The sequence below is a fragment of the Numida meleagris genome, chromosome 14 (assembly GCF_002078875.1).
Source record: "Numida meleagris isolate 19003 breed g44 Domestic line chromosome 14, NumMel1.0, whole genome shotgun sequence".
Classification (NCBI taxonomy): Eukaryota; Metazoa; Chordata; class Aves; order Galliformes; family Numididae; genus Numida; species Numida meleagris.
Window position 1 is genome coordinate 3,762,767 of NC_034422.1, and position 26,295 is coordinate 3,789,061.

General features: G+C 37.9%; 1 protein-coding gene across 4 annotated transcripts in view; it reads left to right on the plus strand.

Annotated features, from left to right (window-relative positions):
* Nucleotides 1–26,295, plus strand: part of TMEM132D (transmembrane protein 132D) — a 229,164-nt gene that overhangs the window by 94,078 nt on the left and 108,791 nt on the right. For all 4 annotated transcript variants that reach the window (XM_021413020.1, XM_021413019.1, XM_021413018.1 and 1 more), the window contains one exon: nt 5,144–5,290. In XM_021413020.1, coding sequence (XP_021268695.1) covers nt 5,144–5,290 — 147 coding nt within the window. The remainder of the gene's footprint in view (nt 1–5,143; nt 5,291–26,295) is intronic.

Consider the following 26,295-nt stretch of genomic DNA (forward strand, 5'->3'; position numbering starts at 1 on the left):
CTAAATATGTCCTCTGCCCTTGCGCTAATTGAAATTTGTTACGAATCCACCTGGGCTATATTTTTTTGTAATATCTCCATTTGAATGAAGGTGGTTTGGTGTCTGAGTGGAATGGTTTTTCCTCCTGAAATGTTAATTAGATGGGGAACATGTTATACTTTGGAAAAGCTGCATTGCAAACCCGTAGATAAACAGATTGATTTAATTTTAATCTGCTTTCATGGTGATGCATAATGATAACTGGTTTCTGTCTCACAGGGCTGAAAACCACAGACCTTAATAAGAGTTTGTGGGTATATTATACAGCTTTAAATAGCTTATGTTGTGCTAGATCGCTCTCCATAAATTATTCTAACTCCATCAGTATCTCAGGGACTCCCGATTCTCTTCTGTTGTGGATTTTCAATCAGTGAAACTATTAGTGTAACCTGAAGGAACTTTGAGGCATCTTCTGAAAACAACTGACAACACTGGTTTGTACGTGAAGTAGTCAGTGGGGAAAACAAATGCAAAAGCCTTGCTGAAGCCAGTCTGTACATTATATTCTGGCATTCAAATCCTCATTTTTATAAGCCAGGTCAAGGTTGATATGATTTCCATATCTGCAATTAAAGTAGGACTGGCCTTGAGGTTGCTCAGCAAAATTAAGACCTTGGGAAGGGAGGAGGTTGCTGCTGGGAGTGAAATATTGACATACAGACGTCAGGTGGCCATTGCTGGGTCAGGATTAGGCTCTGGGCAGGAAAAAAACATAGAAGATGAATAGAAGCTCCATGACGTTATTTCTGAAGAGCTTTCAGCAGGCATGGTGACAAGTCAAATCCAGAGCCTGCTAAGTGGCAGCGATGTCTGCTTGGTGCCTAGGAGCTATTGAAAATACACCCTTCTGCAAACAATTTATCTGCCACCTTCCTGACACCACTGGTAACAAGATGATAACCAGTGGTAGCACCAGTGTTAAGTCTTTCTCTTTTTATTTTTTGCCTTTGCTTTAGTGTGGAAAGTAGCTCACTTTCTCAGAAGGAGTGTGAGAAGTTCCTGCAGGTCTTTGCCCTGAGTGCTTGCAGGAATAGAAAGCTAGATTCAATGTCATGGGTCTAAACCCTTTATTTAGAGCTGTTTAGGGGTTACACTCTGTTTACGTGTACTTTGTTTTGGGGTGAAGCAATGTGTGGCGTTTGTGTCCTGCATGCAGCGCACAGTCAGGAGTGAAATGAGGAGGGGGAGCCCTGGTGAGGCATGCAGCTCCTGTGTGCTCCTTGCCTTTCATCTCTGATGTATCTTGAGGGTGAATTTGTGTCTTCTGGCTCTGTCTTTCCCTTCTCTGTGCTATTTCAAACCAGACACTTTTGTCGACAGTATCCCATGGCACTTAGCAGTACACGTGCTGTAAGGCTGTTATTTTTCACCAGCCAGCTGTTCCACTTTATACAACACTTAAGTAACAATTTCACAGCCATTATCAGCCTGCAGTAATGACACGGGCTGAAAGCTAAATGCTAACTGGTGGTAAGCTGCAAAAAGTGGGAGAAGCTAAAATACACTGTGATAAATGGAAAAGGACAATGCCTGCGTTCAAATCAGTCGAGTTGAGGCCTCTTTTATCACTAGTGTAAACAGTGGTTTGTGGATCATGAGATAGAATTGGGAATTGCTATCTTTACTTAGGGAATGTATTTGCTTGATTTCAGGTGTGATGTATTGATTGTGGGAGTTCCTTCTATGTTTTTCTTTCTCCCTTTCCTTGCTTTGTATCCTGTCAACACTGACGGGTTTTCAGGGATTGAGGGCTCCCAGGGGCTTTGATTGCTGTGATTGATTTGGGGTAAGGACTGAGCTACTTACAAGGCTCAGAACACTGCTCCAGAGGTAAATAACAAGCTGTAGAAACTGCTATGAATATATTTAGCTGAATAAACTCATTGTTTGGGGAAAAAAATCAAAAAGTTCAGTAAGCCTTTTCTTTCCTACACTTTGCCAGTGTGAAATCTGGCCCAAAGTAAAGTGGTGGATACAAAACAATCCAACATCTTTCCTTCCTGCTGCACAGCCATGATATTTTAAGCAAACATACAATGAGATGTACTTAACCATGAGCAAATATGTGAAAAACCTGTGTCATCAGCCTTTTATGTGTATGGCACTTGGGAAATCTTGCCAGACTGAACCGTGGCTGAACCAAGAGGCTGCCTCATGAGCACTCTCAGGAACAGCTGAAAGGTCGAAGATCCAGCTTGCCCTGTGACAGCCAAACAATTCAATAAAGCAGATTTGCAAGAAGGTAATTGAGCCCTGACAGCAGTCATAGTGTTTTCATCTCAGGTATCTTCAATTTTATCCACTGACAAATAACATACCTTCAGTTATTATTAACCCTGTTTCATCCAGGTCATCCTTTGGTAATTGCCAAGTGCTATTGCCATTGTAAAATGGATGAATAAAATTCTGCAGTTCCTCCCACAAGTAGCAAACACAGCATCAAGGCAAGCTAAAGGAAAATCCATTTCCTGGGATCATGGAACTGAAGCTTTAATCCTAAGTATAGAGGTATATTTAACTGATTCTTACAAGAAGAGTTACCTCTATTTGTGTAGAAAATAACAATCTTGTTCTGTTATTGTTTTTGATAAAATTAGAGGTTTGGGTTGGATTACTAAATTAGACCTTATCAAAAACTCTTCTAAGAAACGCTGACCTATAGGCTGCAATTATCATAAGGAGTATACCTAAGTATACTAAGAATATCTAATTGAAATGTTACGAATCAGTTCTGGATGGCAGTCACTGGATAATGTGAGTGTCAAGTATAAACAGACTTGGCTTGGCTTTCTGGTTTTGTGTCCATTTTGCTGATGGTTTACATCACTCTGACATTTAAAGGAATCCAAATAGAAAATAAGAGAATAGTACAACTTATTGTGTCTGTTTGTACACTTTGGTCTGTTTTATAATGCTATTTAAAAAAAAAAAAAAAACAACAAGAAATTTCATCAATTAGCTGAATTGAGACCCTGCACAGCCTTCTCAGTTACAGTAAAGTTATTGCATGTATGTCAGCAGGGCAAGGTAGAGTATGCAAAGCCCAAAGCTGTTTCCCTGTGTGTGCCTCACCAGGCACCATACGATGCAGAAATCCTAGGTATTCCCATGTGCAGACCATAGGGGACAGTGCATCAGTTACCTACACAGCAAATCCCAGGAGCCAAACATACAGCACAAGCTCAAATGCAAGCACTCACTCCCTTGCAGTGTCTGGCTCTGAGGGAGATGGATGTTGCCCTGTGCTAGCATGAGGTACTGTGAGTTGGCTCCGTCGGGACAGCTGCGTGTTCAAGTACGTGTGTGCTCAGCTCAGCAGCCCAAATCCCACATTGGCATCTTCTCATTGACAGTAATCAGCTATTGGAGGGACGGTGACCACGTTACAGACCTGGAAGTATTTCTTAAGCACAGCCATCTCACTTTGGAAGGATTTGAGCCACCTCCATTTCCCTTGAACTGGGAATAGTTTTTCTTTCGTGTATCTTAATTGACACCCAGCAGTTTTCCGTTCTAGCAGTGGAATAGGAAGTGGGGCCAGATAGAGGTCACTGGCTCTAGCCAGAGCCATATGCTGAGATGTGTTTCATCCAGATCATCTGGCCCTTTTCCATCTCCCTCTTTTTCTCTACAATGCCAGGAATGCTGTTCAGTTTCCACTTTTTGATGACTGGTGTCTCATCCTAAGGGACATTCATGGTCTGGGAACTGCACCTGCTTAAAATATATTTTGTAACGTTAACATCGAAACAGCCTGAGCACAAATTGGCAGGCCCTCATGTCATTCTTCCATGTATACTAAAGAAATTGCAGCTGCTGCTGTTGAATTAATGGTAGAAGAAATGAAATACATTCCTTTTTGTCCAAGGTGGTTAAAGAAATACTTTGACTTTTTATTCTGAAAATATCTGTGTGATGTTGTTCTTCAAAGATTTCATGTGTAGGCAGAGATGATAGTGCTTGTTTGACTGATATTAGAATCCCTGCATGGCAGCAGCAGTTTATACAAAAAAAAAAAAAAAATCACACATCTTTTTGGTATTTTCCCCCTGAACTGAGAATTTGCTGTAACACTGGATGGATTTTGTGTATGAGATTTTAAGCAAATACAATTAAACTGTCATTTCCTGACAGCTCGTATTTGAGACTCTTTGACCACAATGGACTTCATGGTTTTGTAAACACATCTGAAAACAAAAAGTTAACAACAACTGAAACTCCTAATTCAGCAAATTAGCCGACATTACATCCTGGAATAATTGAGTAGTGCCTTGAGATATTTAGTTAAAAAAGGGGAGAAAAAGAATTCAGGATTACAACATTGGCTAAGACAAAATGAAACATATTTTAAAATATGGATATTGTTCCTCTTCTCTGTTGATTATTCACACCTAAAAGCATTGTCCCTTATATCTGCCAACCAGAAGCCAGTCAAGTCGTCATGGCTGTAACATTTTGTCATATGTGGAGACAGACTTCCAAAGAAACCACTCCCTTCTGGAGAAATAAGAATATTTATAAGTGTTTTTAGGAGCAGAACTGATAGGACAGTTAAACCCAATAGTAGTGAAGGAAAATGAAGGAATTGAGTGGATTCAGGAAGATGATGGGATTTGAAGAAAAAATATGAAATATCTTCTTTAAGTAATGTAGAATGCTGCTAAGGGATTTTGCTTGTACCCTGAGAACTGGCTCTCAGCTCCTCACTCCCAGGTATAAGCCCTGCAAACAACCTGACTTCATTTTAGGGCACAAATGGTATGTTCTTCTCCTATACAATGGCTTATAGTAAAAAAAAAACAACAAAAAAAAACCCAAAACCTGTTAACACTCAGTGGTGTCCACAGTCTGGATAATAGAAAAGTGCAACGTATCTACTACACGATTTAGACGCAACTAAAGTCGTAAATACCATTAGTTCAATCAGATTTTTATCTTCATATCATTTCTTTTTAAATGTGAAATGCTTAATTATTTTTCTCTTCTCTTTTTCCTTGTAATCCTGTCAAACTCTGAGCAGTAGCATTTTCTGTGGGGCAGTAAAGAGAAAATGAAGCAATAAGTAGCAGATTGAGCTGGTGAACTGCACTCTTGTTCCTCCTAGGGCAAAGGTGAAGAAAGGTGTCAATGTTTTCAGCGTAAGAGCCAGCAGCCCATACTTGTGGGATATCAGAGAGAGTGTGGATTATACGGGGAAATATGCACCAGCTGTTATTGTTTGCCAGAGAAAGTCTGCTGCCTCTGAAAACAGGTAGGTCATTTCCAGCATTCTGCCTTTTAATAACGGATGGCTTTTCTTTTCCCTTTTCAAAGCACTGTGCCATGGTTTTAATAAATTTTATTATAGGGAATGATAAAAATGCTTTTGGAAAAGATGAGGCTGTCTTTGTTTTGTAGTGCATTGTAAATTGTGCCACGTGCGCTTTGAACAAAAATTGTTATTCAGTGTTGATACCCAAAGAAAGTTTTAAAGCTAGCAGGAAATACTGTTTTCAAATAGCATTTAGAAGAATATGTTTCATATCTCAGCATTTGGTTGTGAATTGTTTAATCATCTCAAATTATTTGCTGCCTGGCATTATACCATAGGTAATTATAGGGCTGTATGGGAATTTATTTACTTATTTTAAATCTAGAGGTTTTCAGAGGAATCTAAAAATTATTCATAGCATTAAACCACCATTTTTTTTCTGGTGATATTTATATGAATTTTTAATCTGAAGAAGAAGATAAGTTTTCCATTTTCCATTCCCATTGTGCAAGCACTTAGCTAGAACTCTGACCTCTCAAGCAGCCATTGTCTGGCAGGTGGGTGTTCCTATTCTAGTCACAACTGAATGCTTTAGTGAATCAATTTTTATATCATTTTCTGCTGCTTGTCCATTGCTTCTGGAAATGTATGTCAAGTGTGTGCTTACAGGGATCTGACTGAGTGCATACGTATTGTGTTTGGCATTGCTGTTAGGAAATTTACCATACAACATGAGAGTTTCAATTTTGCTGTGAATTACTTATGACATTTTACAAAATCTTACAGATTTGGGGGGTTTATAATGGATTTTTGATTTTTTTTTTAATAAATATTCTCTGAGTCTAATAAATAGGAAACTTCATTTCATGAAAAAGAGAGGAGGGGACTAATTATCATGATAATCACTTTCTCCTTGCTAGAAGTGTTTTTACACAATTTCTCTGTTATAATATTGGAATTTATATCATCTGTTGTCACACTTCTGACTAAATTTTATTGGTTAAAGAGAAGATGTATATATGTTCCAAAGTCACACCTTCCTATTGCCTAGCACAACCTGTTACATTCTTTAAATTCCCAATTCAAAACTACGTATAGACAGTGTGAATATTTTCACTGACTGAAAATGGGCATTGTATCAGAACCAAAGATTATATCAACAATGAGTTTTCCATCACATTTTATCTTGTTGGGTCCATGGAATGCATTTGCCCAATTTCTCTTCTTCATCAGGAAAATATAATGCAACATCATGGGTGAATTGAAGCTTGGCATCTTATTTTCCATCAGTATTCATCGTTCAGGAGCAAGCTTTCAAAATGACCCCTTCTTGTACTTCCATGTGCTGAATATAAGCATGGCTTCTTGTTTATTAAAACATATGTGAGCTATTATACTTTTTGGAAAGAAATTCAAAAGAAGACGAGTTCATAGATATGCATGCAACTCATATTTAACTTTTTTAAACTTATTTTGTGCAAATTCATCAGTAGAACTTCCTTTGGGTTTTTGCATTTTGAAAACAACTTCATTGTTCGTAAACAAATACTATCATCAAATGTATTTGCAATTCAGTATGATGTTTTCCTCATTAAGTTTAGTCATGCCTGCTTTCCTATTCATTTTAAGAAGGAAGATCAAGCATTACACAGGGAAAGAGAGCGTGCTCAGTGTTTTATTGGAAACAGTTTTTCCTAGTTCCAGACGTGTTTGATGACACTAAATATGCACAAATGGATAGCAGTTAAATATTGATGCCTTTTACCAAATTGTTTGCCTCTGTAGTTCATTTACAAATTCTACAACCTCTATTTGCATATTGTTTAATAATTCTTAAAACTGAGAGATCTGATCGTAAGAATGCAAAGATGGCAATGTTAATTAACAAGAAATTCAATGCTTTTGTGTTTCTGATAATTTTACATGGATCAGAAGATAGTGTTGATAAAGCTAACTTATAGTGACAGGTGTAATTTCACAGATTAAGGAGACACGTGTGCAAGTGACAAACTTAACCAGGATGCCCAAGCGTTTCTTTATCTACGTTTGAAATATATCAGTCATTTTATTTGGAGAGATTTTGGCACCTAAAGCTTATCGTAACAGGATTAACATATAAATATTATCACAGCCAGCAGGGTGTTTTAGAATGAATATTAACAGCAAATATTATGAGTTTGTAGGAGAATAACTAATTAAGCCCATCTGTCAAACATGATTTGAAGTTCTCAGTGCCTTGCTTGTTATGGATTCGCGACTGTGTTCCAGATTACTTGTGAAGCAATTATGAAGTTCTTCCCAGTTCTTCTGATTTCATTCTCAGATGATGATAATTTTGTAACACTCTAAATCCTGACCCATGATATTATTAAATGGGCTTAATAATTGTATCATCTGTAGAGCTATTCTGTTCTCCTTTGAGAACTATCTATCTTCCATCTCTGTTTCCACGCAGATGACCGTTAAACCAAATAGAAAATTGTGTGATGTGAATTAATCAGTGGCTCAGAAATGTGACTTGGGAAAAATTTAAGCATGATTGAATCAGGGTTTTGAACCCCAATATGCGTTACCCTTTCTTTTTCTTTTCGAAGGTGGCTGATATTTGTTCTCTTTAAGGAGGTGAATAGAAAGATAGATTGAGTACTGCATTTTAAGAATGTTTTCCTTGATTATTGTTGTTTCTCAGTGTTTCTGAAGCTGAGCATCCCTACTCAGCTCTCTAGTGAGGACTGATGAGAAAAAGAATTGGCAAAAATGAAAGATCTGGATTCCTGCCTGTTCTTCTCTTGTGTTTCCAGTTTGATTGGAAGCAGACCAGGTGCAAAGGATTTGGAAAACTATTACAGCGGCTAACAATGTCGTCTTACTAGATTTTCCAGTATGCCTAAACCAAACTTCTAATAATTGCAGAAAATGTCTAAGATATTTTCTAGGACCTCAGTTCCTTATTTGTAAAACGTTATCAATAACACTTTCCTATATCTGTAGCTGTGGAGACAATAAGCAGGATGCTCTGATGTGATACTAATGGCAAAAATGCTTTTAAATATTTTGTGTTTGCATCTCGGAGTACAAATGTTTGTTATTTTATGGGAGAATAAGTTGTTGTTCTCTGTGCTTGTGGAAGAATGAGACTGTTCACACAAGCAGGTACAAAATGGGCAAATTTTGGCCTCCACCAAGTAGAATCTTTGTCTTAATATGGCTGTTTACTGTCTTATCTCCAAATGTAGCTGAACTGTATCATGGATAAGCTTTGCTCACCTTATTGTTGGAAATGTTACAAAGGGAGCGTTTCATCTGATACATTCCTGATGGCCCTTCTGGGTTACAGCTCTATGGCACTAAAAATCTTACTGGCTTCTAGTGCCAGGAACTAGATGCTGGTCATGCTGTTGGTGGGGAAACTTATTTTGCTTGTGAACTACAGGGTGACTGATACAATCTGTGATAACTTTGACACAATAAGAACTCTCAACGGTATTTCGTGGCCTATATCTCTCATTTGTTTCCATGTGTCTCATTTTTTCATGATTCTGTATCTTAATGCTTAATTTTAGTAACACATAATAAAATAAATTAACTTGATATTAGATAGAAGAGGAGGCAGGAAAATATACAGCATAATTCTCTTTGATTTTCGTGCTCATTACTTTATTTTTATGATATTTATACCTTTTACTTTAATGATCTGTATATTTATCATTTTCAAATCTATTATGGGATCTCACGGTAAGTTATTTAACATCTAGCTTTTGTGTTGTAACAGTAGCGAGCTGTTGCCTCATTCTCATACTTGTTGCATTTGCCAGTGCATTTGACAGACTCTCAAGAATGCTATAATTCTAAAATACTTCTGAATGCTTCTGCTTATTGCAACAAAAGCAACAAATGTGACGTAAATAACAGCCTGATAGGCTCAGTAATTATATTGTATGTCTTGCTGGCGGTCATAAAAATGTTTCATACCCACAGTTTTATGATTTAGATCACCATTATTGTTTTTTTCCTTGCTATTCATGTGTTCGCATGGCTTTACCAACTAGAGGTATGTTATTTCTTGGAAATAAAATTTTCTACTTATTGGAATTACAGAAATGATACACACTGAGGTAAAGATAAGCTCCAGTGTATGTTGCTCCATTGCAGTGTGAATCACGTGCTCATCATGTGGTGATGTTTCCTCATGAGGAACTCATCATTCATCATGATGAAACTGAAGCAGGAAAATGACTGTAGAAATCAAGCCTGCCTTCAGATGGGCTATATGCGAGTATAGTATTAAAAATCAGGACAAGCAGGATTGAGGGAAGGGTTGAGCTAGCCTGTATGTTTGGGTATTTTTATGGCAAAATATCTTCAAAATATGAGGTGATATGGGAATTTGTATAATTATGAGCAAAAGATATTTATTAGTAGTTTTTAGTATTATTAGAGACTGAACAGATCGTATGTAGTTTCAGACTGACTTTGAGTAATGATTCTATCCTAAAAAACAGGCCATTCCCTCAGCATCAGTGAATTCAGGCAGATATAATGCATTAATTTAACTCTGAAATAGCAGAGCTTAACTCCTCTTACGCATTCCAGTTATCTAGCTGTAAAGGCATTCATCCTGGTTAGTTCTAGGGTTTCATACAGTTTCATATTTCTAAGAGTTTATATGTTGTGATGATGTCAAAGTACTAAATATCTTAGAAGCCATGCTTATATTTCACATGTTTGAAAGCAATTAGTCAAAAAGATTCTCATTTCTCATTTTAAAATTTGAATGTGTCCTCTGAGAGAGAGCCCTCTGAGATGACAAGGCAAAATGCATTTGTGCGAGCCAATCCTCAATGCATCATTCTTTTACATGCTGACCCACTTTTTTTTTCATTCTTTAAAATATTTTATCAAGAAATGTTGTACTTCTGTTGAAACCATTCTACTCAACGCTAATACCCTAATTAAAAAAAAAAAAGTCTACAGTTATTATCTTAAGGCAAATAAAAAGGTGAAATACTAATGAAGAACTATTAGATAAAGGCAGATGCCCCAGATATGAGTAACTGAGAAGAATAATTGAAGCTTTAGTTACAGTAGCCATCGTGCCCTTAGCTTCCGAAGGTTGTATTTGGGTCAAAAGAGATCAGGGACAGAGAGCCACCTTATTCAACTGCAGCCCAAGTTTGGCTGATTTTGTAGGGCTTGAAATTCTGTATGGTGTTGGAGTAGCTAAAGGACATTTCCAACGGTCTGGGTAACCTCATGCATATTTAGTGTCTTTATTTTTACCCTAGTGTTATCCAGCATGATAAATATCATTTTAAACATGAGGAGGAAAGATTTCCCTTTAGAACCTTAAGGATTCGTCATCATCATGCTTACTCTGTGTTTGCCGTTCTTATCACTGAAATCCTTAAAGCCTGAGCAGCCCTGGGGCTCAAAATAACAGTTCCCCTGGGACAGAAACAGTTTGCTGCCTGTTAGAAAGGAAATGGCAACTGAGTAATCTTCTGTCTACTAAAAAATCTAATTGAATGCAAAAATGTGTCTTCTGAAAGTACCTCTGATGGTGCCGTTGATTTTCTGTTCCTTGGAGAAAATCTTCTAAAAGTAATACTAATTACTCAGAGTAAAATGTTATGCTGAAAATGTGCCAGTTACTGTTAAAGTGTGAGGATTCCCATTTTTGGGAATGAACAAAGGTCAACGTAAACTAGCTATCACTTACATGTCAACATAGAGCAATGCTTGGATCAGAAGGTTAACAGAACTATGTAATTCAGTCTAGCATCCCCATAAGTCATTAGGCTAATCCCGTGTAAATTCCAACTGCAAGTACAAGGATGAAGTTCACTGAGCATTTGAGTTAGACATCAGCTCTGAATCTATAGATTTACTGGTTACGTAAAAGAGTTAGGATTGCAATATTAAAGATGTGTATGTTGTTTATATGAACTATTGATGCAGATATTATCCTTTAATTATTTCAAATTGGTCACCTCGCAGTCTTTAATGGCATCTGTGGGGACAGTGTAAGGCTGCTGTCCCAGCTTGACAGAGGCACAGAGAGGAAAGGGGCTGAACTTTAAAGACAGTTCTGACAGTAATACACAGAATCACCTGTTAGGACTTATGGGCATGCAGTGAAATGGGGTTACATAGCTGGGCTTAGAATGAATTGCATAGAAGTCGATACCTTGCACTGAGAGCTGCACTGAGCTAATCTCTAAGGCAATGCAGTAGTCAATGGCATGCTGTTTTATGACTCAGTGTAACTGGAGAAGCCTTAATAACTTGCATAAGGTCGCACATGGTGTTGAAAGAGCTGGAGTCTTTGTGGGCATCATTGATTCCACCATGCACACATGTGCACAAGCATTTGTAAGAGAAAAAAAAAAAAACCAACAAAAAAAATCCACAAAAAACAAACAAATGAAGGTGTCAGATTCCATGGGCAGAGCTGTCTGTGATCACTGAGTATTTTGGCTTACGTGAAAGGAGTGTGTAATGTGATTCATTCCTCCCCCCGCCTGGCAATCTGCAGCAACAAGCAATACTTCCACCTCTTCAACCCATTCCACCTTCTGCAAATGTTTTCCAGCCTAGAATGTCTTCTAGAGTATACATTTTTTTCATGTTCTATAGAGCTGTTCTAATATCCCATGTGATTTCAATTTGCATCTTTTTTTAAAGATTCTGAATCTTGCAGTTTGAAATCCTTCCTCGTTGTGTATGTATGTGAATCATGTTTTATGATGTTTGACACAAAACTGAGCATAGGAACGCACAGAAAAGGCGTTATGTAAAAAGTTAGACATAACTACATTTTAGAGAGTGTACGGGGGACTAAGCTGAATCTTCTGTTTCAAATAAGGGATCCATGAAGATTGTTTTGTTCCATGTTTCTTTGGAAAAGTAAAGGAATATAGTGTAAGTTTCCAGTTGTCACTGAGAGCTTTTCCAAGCAAAGTATTATAAATAGGATTTCTTATTAGATATGTTTTAAAATTGGAGTAACTGAGAGTTCTGCTTTTCGGTATTTGATTCAAGACCAGCCTAGCCTGGTCATGATGTGCTCACAGTCCAGCAGTGAATGTAATCATAGATAAAGAACGTGTCTATCTCTTAATTTCTGTATTCATCTTGACAATGCAAAGAATAAGAAGAGGATTAGTTGGTGGTGATGTCTTTATGGCTGAAATTTGCTGTCAGAGAGATGGTTGAAGGATTGCTTGCACTTATGTTATGTGTATCAGTATTATTCTTAGTTTCAGGGCTTACCTGAAGACAATAATCAAATGTGCAATTAGCTGAACGGATGACTATCATCTCCATCCTTTCTTGCCATAAATTCTCTGGCATCTTGCAAATGCACATGCCTGTCTTTCCTCAGATTTGTCTGAACTATCTGCAGAATGCCTTAAATGTTGACAAGATACATTCAATGTTGGCAAGATACTATCTGTTATAAGTCTTTATTTATTGGAAGCTTTCAAAAATGTTTGTGTTGTGAGCTTCAGCATGGGGTCTGTGAAACAGGATAAATATTCAATTTGTACTGTAGAAAGCGAGACAATATTGCTTTCATCTTTTATTTCTTATACTGCTTTTCTAAATCAACTGTAAAATCAATCCCACAGCGTGTTTCTGTTATACCTTAATGCAGCAGTCTCCATACATTTATATATAGCGGTGCTAGCATGGGCAGATGTGCTCTTATCCCATGTAAAAGTGAAAACCATCAAACAATGAGTCCTAGAAACACGTCTGTGTGGCACAGGGCAGTGCCACATAGAGCCAAATGGGCCAGCTCCAGCCAGACCTGCTCACAGCACCTTAGCAAAACTGTAACATATATGGTGTGTCACTGTGGGCTCAGAAGAATGTACAGTACTGAGTGGTACTTCATTTTCAGTTGATTTGAAACCTACATTTAATCTTATACTAGAAAGAAAATAATTAGTTTGGATAATTTTTGATACAATTAATGTATTCCTAAGTGGCAAATATTGTACCTGGAAATGAATTGATTACGAAATATTTCCTCTGAGATGTGTTTTCTTAATTGTTGAGGCAATTAATTTTCTTTCAAACACATAGATTTTTCTCTATGAAGTTATTAAGACGAGGGAAATGAAAGGCACAGGAAAGAAGATGATAATAAAATGCTAAATTTAGGAAATATAACGCACAAAATGTATAATGTATATGGATAATATATGCATCTCCTGCGTTTGTCAACATCTATAACAGGAAAACATTCAAAAGTTTCAGAAGTTAGGACATCTTAGAATTAATCGCATATGAATATTCATTAAAAAATGTTTTACTTACATGAACACATGGTATTTTTTCCATAGGTTTCTGGGCAGAAGAGAATTTGGCAGACAGACTCTTGCAAGTCTCTATATAATGTTTTTAAAAATAAGGTCGGTCTTTTCCTTTAAAAATGTGGGCAGATTTTTTTAAGGGGAAGAGCAAATGCAGTTTTTGCAATTTGGATTCAAAACCCTAAGTTTGTCCAAATACCCAAGGAATTCCTGCCTTGCCAGTTTCTGAGTCCTCTCTGGAAAGCATAGAGTCAGTAGAAAGTTCTTCAATTTTATGTTTATTTTCCATTCTAAACATTTTCTGGTATGAGAAAAGCAATGCCATTCTCCTAAACTCTGCTGCTCATGGCTATATGGTTAAAATTTTTATTTGATTTTCCCCAGAATTTCACAAGATTGGCAGCTACTGAATGGAGAACTGTACAACAAACCATCTTGAATGGTTTTAATTATTCTTGTAGCTGTCAAAGGCATGAGGAATATATTCCTATACTCTCACTGATTACCCTATTTCATTTAGAGATGCACTTGCACACTCAGTGCATACATACTGTCTATATGCAATTCTTTTTCAATCCTTTTAAGTTGAATCAAATATGATTTTATGCACATTATATACCAAGAACATGTGCTCTGTGAAAGAGAGAGGGCGTGGGTGTGTTCTACATTTATTTTATGTATTTCAGTGAGATAAACCCCTAGTTTAGTCCCTAAGAGTCTCAAAGAGAATTAGAGAATTACAATGTCTTGATGAAAAATTACTATTTGTCCAAAAATCGAGATTTTGTTCTCATGAATGACATGAAAATAAATACTGTTTGCAGTGAGTCTAAAGAAGAAATGGAGAAGGTTGTAGCTATCTCTGTATGCACAGTTCTAGAAATGTCGCCTTCTGATCAACCTTTGAGCTTGGTGGGCATCAGCAATTGTTTTGTAAAGGTGGAGGTTTTGCTCTTTACATTAGTATTCATGTTTTGGCGGTCTCGTTATGCTTATGTAACTCTCCTAGTTAAATATCTCCTGTTCAGGGATTTAAAGGATTAATCTTGTTTATGAAAAGAAATGCTTCTGCTGCCTCTTGGATAAACCACAAATAAGGATCTTACTCCACAATTGTAATCGCAACTTGTAAATTTACTGAGAGCAGTCCTAATGAGCAGCTAACGATAATCTGGGCGCTTCCTTCACCAACACAGAAATTAAGGATGAATGCACAGCCACCAGGCAGGTGAAAACTGCTGTTGCATTGGATAATTATTTACTGGCAAGCATGATCCTCTGCATACAGGTTTACTGGCTCGCTGGGGTGAACGATGACACTGGTCCCACTTTCACATACTGGACTGAATTTTAGCTGTTCTGTAACACAAATATACAAGAAACAATTTTTTATAGTGGTGAAGGTAGACTTGTGCTGGGGCAGAGTAAAGAAAGCAAGCATTGGTTCTCCTTTTCTGTAGGGCTGGGATTTTATCAGGGCAAATCTGGATGCTGACAAGCATTGCCAGAGCTCTGCCAAAGGGTTGTAATTGGGAAGTAGGTCAGTGGGAAGGAAGGAAATGCTGCTTTCCTGACAGTACAAGAGGGAGTTAATGGTGTGGCTGTGTAAGGTGCAGATCACAGCATGCACCAACCTCATGGCCAGGCGGTGAGACACAAATCTTCCATTGGAAGTAGAAAGGCTGCAAGACCCGCCTGCTGTCTTCCTCCAAAATCAGGGCAATTACCAGCTACAGTGTGGAGTGCTGTAGGGAAGGTTAACCAGAGCCATTTTAAACAGTCATCTCCCAAGGAAAAAGCGATCTGAGGGTTGTTGTTTAAACATCTGACTGTGAGGAAATGTTCCTAAACACCAATTTTTAATGGCAAGTCCTAAGTCACTCAGATTCTGTGTCTTTAAGAAGCAAAAATCTATACTTAAACCTATCAGAAAGTAGCATTCTTGATTTGTGAGGGTGCAGAGCTCTCCTGTTCTAAAGTTAGAGTGTCAATTTTACTGTTAAGCCAGGGGAACAAGAAGCTCTACATGCCCTCTGAAATTAGCAATGAAACAAGTGTATTGAACTCATCTATAGCTTTACACCTTCAGGGCAGTGGTTGAAACCAAGATAGGCAATATTTCTTCAGGCTGTCACAGTTCTTTTACAAGAGGAAAAAGAGGAGAGGGAAGAGGGAGTTGCTTTGTTCTGATCTCCAAATGAAATAATCAGCTGAACTTTTAAAATCATCCAGAAGATTAAAGGACACTTCAAATAGTGTACTATGTCAAGTTCTAATTTATTCTTCTGAATATCTCTTTCCTAATTGTGACAAAACTAAGACATTAAAGCTAGCAGTCATGTGCTCTGTTGAAAGGTGCTGTCACTTTAGAGGAAGGTGCTGCTGGAGAAGGGGAATGTGGAGGGAGGTCTTTCACGAAGTAGAGACCTAGAAAAAAAGAATTAAGAAAATACTTTAATGCTTTTGATTTTGAATGGGCAGTGCTTGGGAAGGATTTAATATTATGGAAGGTATACAAAAATCAGTGTCTTTTTGTTGTAGCGGAATCAAGTGTCATTGCGCAGGCTGGCTCTGAGCGGTATCTTAGATAGTGTACTTCAGATATGAAGGCAGTGACCATAAGCAGCTTGAATTCCCAGTCTTCAACAGAACTTGAGACTGGAGATGTCAGGATTTGGAAAACCCCAGAAATTTTCAAGGTATAATTGTGTTTTGCGTACAATGAAGCATATTAAATGTTTGCTGTTTTTTCCTCCAAAGACTCATGTAAAAATTGGAAAAGAATGTATGGCTAATAACAAATATGAATTAAGTTATAATTATTATACGTTATTAGGTAATGGCATTTTCAACATATTTTAAATTAAATTCACCTTAAATTTGTGCTGTTCTAACCGCTTCTCAATGACTGTGCATAAAGACGTCAAGTTACTTTTTCAAGCATTTCTTCTAACGTATGAGATTTTTTTCTGTAGCTACATTAGGTCCTAATTCACACGCTGTTTCTGAATTCTATGGATATTACTTTGTTTTTGTTTACCCGTCAACAATATTCATGCTTTCTATTTTTAACGTAATGCACCTGCTATTTTAGAGAGATGTCAACAGCCAAATATATATTCAGGTACCTTAGCGTGCTGTGCAGATCTATTGCTAATAATAGGTGTATCTGATATTTTCCCAGAACGGAAAGAATTTATGCTTATTTATGTCATAAATAGCGTTAGTTACCCGTGCTATCTCAATAATACATTTGTCATTTTTAATGAGAAAAGCAAGTAACTATAGCTAGGTTAATTTTTTCTGAATCTCATTGGTTTTCCTTTCAGGAAAAAGCGAGGTTTTGGTCAGGTTTTCAAAGGAAATGAGCATTATGGTATCATACTGCTTGTACATGTGTGGTTTAAATTTGACAGCAACATAGCTAACAGAAAGATGGTTGTTTTGTATGTTTCAATAGACAGTAGAAGAAAAAGACACTGGAGTCCCCAGACAGCTAAATTCATATCAGTAGCTAATTATGGAAAAATCTTCAATAACAGCTTGTACTTTCTTGGACATGAGAGTCAATCAACTGCGAGACAGAGCTCTGTAGGATACTAGCTTTTACTTGCTCCATCTTCATGAAGCTGCTTTTTCATGCTTATATTATTCACACAAAATCTGGCCTCTGTGGTGCAGGCCGGGCTTCAGTGCAAGCAATTGTCAGTGCAGTGTTGCAGTGCTGAAAGAGCCCTTTGTCAGAAATAAGGTAGGCTGGATTTGGAGTTCAGTAAAGGTTCAGCTTTAATGTATCCTAAAAGGAAACAGGGAATTATTAGATTGAAATCCAGTATGTGTCTTACCTCATTGTTAACAGTGTGGAGCTAGAAAAAAGAAAAGCTGAAAACCACAGCCCTGGAAGCCAGATGTGAACATTCCATTCCACTGGAACATAAAGGAGATATTTCCACAGCCCTTGGCTCTCCTGTTCAGTGCCAGGACAGGTGTGCAGTGCCAGGACAGGTGCTCTGTTCTCCACTGGAACTAGGCTATAATCTCCATCATTAGGAGGACATGAGTGCTGTAGTATAATACTCCCAGTTCCAAGAGTTTAGCTGCCTGGCTACTGCAAGAGATGCTGCAGTTGGATCCTGATCTGAGTAACATCTTCAGAGCTGTATGCAGTTGCCCTTTTTATCCTCTCTTCCATTTTCCTACGAATTGGATTTATATATAAGTGCATCTCTCCTTGTAGCACTCTCAAAGCTGAGAGCTGATAAAGTGTGGTTCAATTTAATCCCACTGTGAATGTCTATAAACCCAGTCAAAGGATGTCCCTACAAGGACAGTCACTGACCTTGGTTGAAATGGGCCAAAGCACAAGCGCTGGGGTGACTCCGTACGAAGTGGTTCAGGGCAGAGAGGTTGTACAAGGTTAGGAAAATCACAGAATCCTAGAATGACTGGGACACGAAGGGACCTTACAGTTATCTAGTTCCAACTCCCCCCTGCTGTGGGCAGGGCTGCCAAGCACTAAACTGGGCAGTAAATCAGGCTGCCTAGGGCCCCATCCAGCCTGGCCTTAACACCTCCAGGGATGGGGCATCCCTGTTAGTTACCAGGGCCTGTGCCCCTGTGATCAGGAAAGTTTGTGGACTATACCTCTAGCCAGGAAATATATATGCTTCTCCCTCAGTGTTTCTGGAGGATACAGCTGACCCAGTACAGTGGCTGGTGATGGAACTAAGTTTGTCAAGCCTGGCGCTGGTGAAATGCCTATTGGGTACAGCAGCTGTATACGGTCCTGCCTTTACAGCAAGGGGGAAAGAAGCGAGCGAGGCAGGAGGACCACTTCAGAGGTCAATAGTGGCTGAATCTTGCAGCTCCACCTATGCTGTGAGGAACTTCACAATGCTTATTTTGAAGAGCACTCAAACACCAGCAGTGGCACAGAGGCACAGCTTGCTAGCTCCCTTTGACTCCAAAATCTGAACTGTAAATTTTCACACAAGCAAATGTCTTTGCAGGCAGAAGATGGAAGTCAAATCTTGAAGGTTAAAAAGTTCTATCTCACTTTTCACATTATTGCTCAGAAGAATTAGTTTTGGAAGTTAATAAACCACATGCGTTTACCTCATACAGCTATTTCCCTCCCTAAACAAATTGTTTTTATTGTCAAAACCACAAATTTAGGCACTGTGATCAATATCATCGTTTTATGAGCTGTCTGTAAAGGGACTTGAAGATGCAGCCTTGCTTGATTGTCTGGGAATAAAGATTGATCAACCCTGTTGCTTCTTGTGTATAGATCTTCGGTTGATTCACATGCAGTATACAAAGCAAAGCGCTATCACCTCATTCCTCTTCAAAATAACATAGTCAATAGCTTTCCTTGGTGCATTTCTGCAAACACTTGAGACTACAACCCCAATTAATATGATAAAAAGGGCAGAGAGGAGGAAAGTGTTTTGGTTTTGGGGTCTTCCCCTGATAGGAAATAATGTGATTTAAATTCCAAACTTTTTTTGGTTCATTTTACAAAATATTGAGCTGACACTGCTAGTTTTTACTCTTTCATGTTTTCTTTTAAAATGAAGATAAGGAAAACAGGCATGCAAGATGGTATTGCTGTATTTATGAAACAGGTGACATAATGTGTTTGTGCATGATGCAGGTCATATATTGTCAAATTACTTTGAGCTTAAGTAAGCTAAGAAGTAATGTGTCTCAACTGTAGATTTGTGGTGGGAAGTAGGATAATCTCCCCATTCTTTGTCTGCCTTATTAAAACCATAAGCTCTTTGAGGGACAGATGTCTTACACTGTGACACTTAGATCTTATAAGGTAATTGATTGATAGCTTCTGTGCCACTCTTATCCAGTGAACAGTACTGGTCATTTTGGGATGTACAGTAGGTATGAATATGTAGGTTAGGTAGCTAAATAATATGATGATGAAACCCAGAATATTTAGGAAAGAAAATGGCTGATAAGATGTATAAGCTTACAGGAAAGGGACTGGGACTTGGGCAGCAAGCTTGGCCGTGCCATGAGGATGTATTGCCACAGCACAGCATGCTGAGAGCACAGGAGCACTGAGTCTGGCCCTGCCAGCAGCAGCAAGTTAGCAGCATCACACTTGGTGCAACCTTAGATAAATGGTGACACATTCATGGCTTAATTTTTTTCACAAGGTGGAGTGGGGACGATAATACGTTCTAGCTCGTAAGGCTGGGATAGTAATATTAAGTATTACATGCTTTTAAGGCTTTTGAAAACTCTAAATTGAAGGTATATAAAAACCAAATATATAGTGGATGTGATTCTGTAGCAAGTCTTACAGTCTTGCACTCAACAATTGGTTTCTAGTCAGTCTTTTCCATAGGCACGTTAACTTCTCTTCCGTAGTCTGTCAGGAGACACTGTGTTCAAGCTCTCCCTGCTCAAGGCTCATTGACCTATAATCCTACTGAAATGGAGTGGAAAGCCCATGAAAATTTCACTGCATTTGCACTCAAGTGGCATATGGCCATGATGTTAATTAAAAAAAAAAAGTGATAGTCCTCCAGTCTCCATGGCGACTAAGTATACAGAAAGGGGTGGGAGCATAAAATAGTTCATCTTAGGTTGAAATGCAGAGATCAAAAGTTTTTCTGCTTAAAATGCTGCTCAGATTTCAACGTGCCAAGTAGAACAATATGACATTTTGTACAAAGACTTCGCAAAATTGTTCAGATAAGAGATTAAGAGAATGTTTCCTGTACTGTTCCTGGTGGGTTACTGGAATAGCTCTTGAGGAATATTCTCTGTACTTCTGTTAAATTTCTACCAGAAAGCATAACCTCAAAAGAATAATATCCAACCCAGCAAGATGGAGTTTTGTTTTACAGGGTCCTATTTGAATTCTTTTAGAAGTTCATAAAAACTAAATGAAAGAAGGTCCAGCAAAAACTGAGACGTTCTATGTGATTAAGATGTCTGGCTGGCAGTAAAGCTTATAAAATAGGCTTTCCCAAACATCTGCCTTTGGAAGGAAGACTGAGAAAGAGAACTATAAGAAAAGTATTCCCAAAAATGGAATAGCAAACTCTTGGTTTTGTTGATAGCTGGTTCAGTGCTGTTTTTCAGTCATTTGGAGAATAAAAAAGCATGCACATGAAGGACTAAAAATGTCTGAACCTGGAAAAAAATTACGTTGCTGGTTAAATGCAAAGTGGAAAGCAAAAAGTATATGAAAGTAACATATTAGTGACATCCAATTCAGCATGTTTTACTTGTTATTGGCAAAAATGCATACTGACATGGGTTCTGGGATTGAACAATCTCTATTCTGACTTTTTTTTTTTAATCTCAGATTAATCACATTCTATAACAATTTATTGAGGTCAGAACTGTGAAAGCATAGTGGCTTACTTTCTTGAAAATCAAACTGGTCCTTCTGTAAACTGCAGTACTTCAGAAACTCAGATTGTTATGAGCTTGGATATTTTTTCATCCTTGTGCCCTTCTGCAATGCTTCTAGTATTTATTACACATCTCCTAATTTCCTCCTCGTTCCAGAATTTCCAGCTCCTCCCTATGTTCTCTCATTAGAATCCAAACAAGCAGACAACATCTCTTGTTGAACTGTCACTGTCAGAATGGGAGTGACAAATAGGTGGGCAGACAAGATGCATCTGTAAGATTGTTTCCATGGGAAATACAGGATAAAAACAAGCAGAAACATCTGGTTCTTCTTGCTACTTATGATTAGGGTAATTTATCTAGTCCTTGGAACCTGCTAGCTGTTTTCTGTGATGTTTATATCTGATGGATCTTTGGATGGATTTTTTGATCTGGTGCTCTAAGTTCTCTAAGTGTAACAGAAGATGCCTGTACATCTAGTAGGCAAAGAGGGAAAGAAGAGAAAATAAGATGATTTGAAAAGTTCTTGCAGACAAGTCCTCCTATAATTGATATGGTAGCACCCAGTGAGGATTTTGGAGTCCTCATCTGTTGAGCAAAAACTGTAGGAAGTTAAGTGTAAAATATGAGACTTTGTTTTCCTTTTTCTTTTGGATTCTGAATTTGCCTGAAGAGACTGAATCTTATCACTCGGTGATGGAGTTTTGCCAAGAGTCCCAGCAGGAATTCTACATTAGAATTTTTTTTTAGCATTATTCAAACAAAACTTAAAAGGTCCCGTCCTTTGCTATCAGTAGGCCATAGCTGAACAAATGTATCATCTGGGGAAGACTTGTAAGAAGAAGAAAAAGCACAAAATGCAAAAATGCATTTCATTCATTATCGCTGTCTGCTTTGAAATTGGTTTCCTCTGTTGATAAAAAACTGAACAGATGGAAAGGGCCTGAAACAAAGGGAAAACAAAAATGGTTAGCGCTGTTATCCAGAGAGAGTGTTTGAGCAAAGGCAATCTTAATTTGGGCAAATAAATGAAAAATTGGCTCACAACATCTTGCAAGATTAATTAAAAAAACATGACATTGTCAAATTTGCTTTTATGAAATGTAGCAAGCTTGAAACGCCAGAGAAGACTTTTCGTAATATAGGTACAGAGCTCATTTGCTGGCACTACCAAAAATACAGATGGTTGTGATAGCTGTTAACGTGTCTCAGCAACCCGTGCAGCATTTTTCTTGTCATGTTCTGTGTGGGAAATGTCACTAATGGACTGTTTTGCCTTGCCTGTTGTTTTTGTTCCCTAGAGTCAAACTGATAGAGGATTCCCTGAGTTTCTCTATTTGCATGGTTATTAATTTAGTAACAAGGTTAGCTTGTTTGTTATGAATGCTGTTTTGTACTTTTCTGACCCTGTAATGGATTGGCATCAAGATATCTCCTTGAATTTAGGGGGCCAGGTTTTTTAAGCATCACTTCAGAAAGGAATCCTTTATTTCCCAGGGGCTGAAAGAGTACACCTAACTTCTTAGTACCGTTCTGTTTGATAGGATATTCACACTGAATCTGTTTATTCTTCTCTGCTTAAACTCCCTTTGATAAAAACTAGATGTGTAATTAATTTAATAGCAGCAGCTGGATCGAAAGAATTATTCCATGCCACCATCACAGTTAGTAGGAATTAAGACATTTAATTTGAAGTCTATTGTGCATACAGGCATTTTCTATTTCAAAAGGAATAATTAATGCTATTGTTAAATTAATTGAATTTATCTTTGGCCAGCTTTACATCCAGGAATGGTTGAAGAAAAAAATAGTTAAGGCATTTTCTTTGCTTAATCATCACTATGAGCATAACAATGGCTGCTCAGTTTCGGCGCATGTGCTGGCTTTGGATCAGTCATAGTCCAGTTGCTTTGCTTCCTGTGATTAGTGTAATTTGAAAATAGAGACTGCAGCTAATATACACCTGAAAAAACATGCACTCCGGTTCTTGTTTGACTTCAATCATACAGTCAATTTTTACTGAACTTATTTTTTCATTTAAATGTTGGTGCGCATTGGGCAGATTCAAATGGAACGCACTCTGAAAGTTAAAAGCCCTAGGCTAACCTCTGCTACCCTAGCTTTGTGTGTGTGATTGCAGAATAGGAGAAAGTTCTCCCCAGCCCCCGCCCCCCCAAAGGGAAACAAAAAGCCTCGTTCTTTTATATAGCTCAACCCGCAGAGCTCTTCAAAAACACTCTGCTATGTTCACTTGTAACATTAATTTGTTTGCCAAAGCTCTGACTGGGTGTTTAATTTCATTTAAAGGACAGTGTGAATAGCCTCTGGTGCTTAATTTAGAATTTATATGAATCCCCCTTCTCTTAGATAAATCCAAGTGAATAAGACATCTTTTATGTGTAAGGGAAGTTGTTATTTCCACCCCATTTATAACCATGTTTTATTTAGAACATTCTAGTTCTTCTCCTCTTGGGGCAATATCTAAAATTCCTTGTCAGGTAATTAACCATATTAGATGCATCAGATCAAAACTTCTAAGCATTTTTTTGATTGGAGAATCAGCGTTTAATGAATTAATCCAGTGTAAATCTTTAGTAGGAGCTTGTTGCTCATTTTCTTCCTATCCAAAATTGCAGGAGCCTTTGCAAGGTTGCTGTAGCACATAAGTAGGAGGAAGCATGTAACCCAATCCTCTGGCACATGCCAAGGGATCAGGAATCAACAGACCCAAGGTCCATGGGATATTTCAGCTGTTGACACTGCAGAAAATAGGGAAAATCCACTATACAAATTAGACACACAATAAAAGATGTGGGAGAAGACTAACTGGAATTGTGTTGCCAGCATGAAAAAAGACAGGAGTGACCTCTTCCTTGGAAATAAGCACCATTTCATTGCTCACACCTGAACTGAAATTTGAAACTTGCTTTGACTGGTCTGTTATATTCACATTGATTTTACAGTTTTCCTTGCAATTAACAGATAAGGTGCTTTTCTACCTCCACTCGGTATGTTATTTATCCTTTCTAGAAAAGGGTTATTGCAAGCTGTCTCTTTTCCAGGCAAAATCCAATACATTTTCTGATCTCTGCTGTAAAAGTGGGCCAAATGGATTGTGCAGGGGAGTCATCTGTCATGCTTCCTTCTTAGTGTCTTGCAGGAAATGAGTAGCTGGGAAGAGTATACCAAGGCTGGAAGATGGTATTTCCTTCCTTTAGCTTAACCTCAAAGAACAGTCTCAAGCAATAAAGTCTGTATTGTGAAATTCACAAATTCTTTCTCCCTACCTTGTTGTTTTGTTTTAAAGAAATGGAAAGCCTCACAAGAAGTTCTGTTTGTGAAATATTTGATGGGGCTTTGAACAGAAAAACCTATCGCTTCAGTTAGCATTGGCACAATTTATTTTATTTGGTTTCAGTTCATTAGGATGCACGTACTTAGTCTCGATTACTCTTGCTACAATGCGAAAGGAGGTGGGAGATTAGTCAGCGAATCTAATATTCATCATGTAAGCAATAGATAAAACTATGGTAAAGTTAAAGGGAGAAGAATGAATGCTCTTCACAGAGCATCACAGACTGATGTAGTTAACCAAAAAGAGAGACATCATTTTGTTTTAGATGAAGTTTTAGAAGTCTGCTTTGACGGTAGTTACTGTACAGCTAACTTCACCTTGGTAGCCTTCTGGAAGGGCCAACTTACAGCACATTGTAGCTCTCCCCTTGCTTCCGCTTCACTGAAGTATTTAAGCATAGCCTTAAATCTTATTGCCATCAGCAGGACTTGAACACTTCCTTCAAATTCACCATGATGCTTTCTTGAAATTTTTATTTAAAATTAATCTTTTGATGAAGTGGATTTAAGAGCATGTTTTTGAATTAAAATGTGGACAACTTGAAAAAAACAACAACCATGAAGTATGAAATACAAGATATGCAGGATATGGAGTCCTAGTGACGAGGATTTTATGTCAAGAGATACAAATAAGGATCTTTAGCTACAGTAAGTCATTCGACATCCTTAATAGGATAATACTAATTTACAGCGAAGTCTGGATTAATTATCACTTAAGTCAGTAGGCTCCTCTAGACTTACACAGGCTGTTGCTGTGATCGGTGCCATTGGGACAAGCAGCCTTGGAGCACCAAAATAATATTGAGTCTTACAATAAACATGAAAAGATTTTTTAAAGTGAGTAGTGATTTAGCTCGCATTGAATTTGTAGTTCTCAACGTAGAAACCGAATACATAGCTGATTTTCAGAAATGCTTGTATGTTGTCACCTCGGGGAGAGTGGGAAAATAAAAATTTGGACACAGTGCCCCAGACAGCACATATAGATCATGCATTTCTTTACAAATCTTAACCAAGTGGAATAGAAAGCTTTCTTCCTTTTTTCCATTCTTTGTCCAGTTTTTTCCTTCTGCTGTTTTTCAGCAGTGATGATATAGAACAGACAGAGAAGAAAATTTTCTCCCCTATTTGTCATCTGGTTTCAGGGTGACCGGTAGGAGATAAATCTGTCAAGTCTTAGACTGGGCTATTGTGGCAGACTTTCTCGCTGAGGACATAATACCTCGGGGACAATGGTAAGAAAGAGGATCAGTCAACTTCAAAGCTGTGAAGTGACAGTTTTCTCAGCTCCTCTGAGAGGTTACTGTTTGGTAGGTTACCTACAGCTGATTTTAAATTAGTGGACATAGGAGCCTTAAACATAGAAGCATAGGAGTTATTTAAAAATGAGAGAGAGTTTGCATTGTGAAGGTGACCAGCACTGGCTACTTGACAGTAGTAGTTTTCAGTCTCTGAAGGTTAACTTATTTTAGCTTTTAACTGATAGTTAGATGATGCTGCATTCAACACATTGGGATATTTGTGATATTTTAACAGTAAGCTCAGTAGCATGGGCATTTATTTCATAAAGGAAGTTTATGCCAGTTTGGTGTAACAGCCAAGCGAGCTGACTAAACTTTGGCAGACCCTATTGACATTTCTAATAAAGAAATCACTTACCACAGCATTTTTCTTGCTTAAAGAAACAAGAGCAAGAATGGTGAAGAAATAAAACCTTTAGAGAGAGAAAGAAACTGTTGACAGCAGCTTTTAATTTCCTACATTTAATCAGTAGCGCTCAGCTTTTGCCACCACTGTAACATATAAAACAATAATACTGGTAATATATTCATTACCTGTCATTTACTTGAGCACCCGGAAATTAGGGACATGCAGAGGCTAACTTATGCATAATGCTATAAGAAGAGAGTGGAGAGTCTATGGAGAGTGCTATGCCTCAGTCAT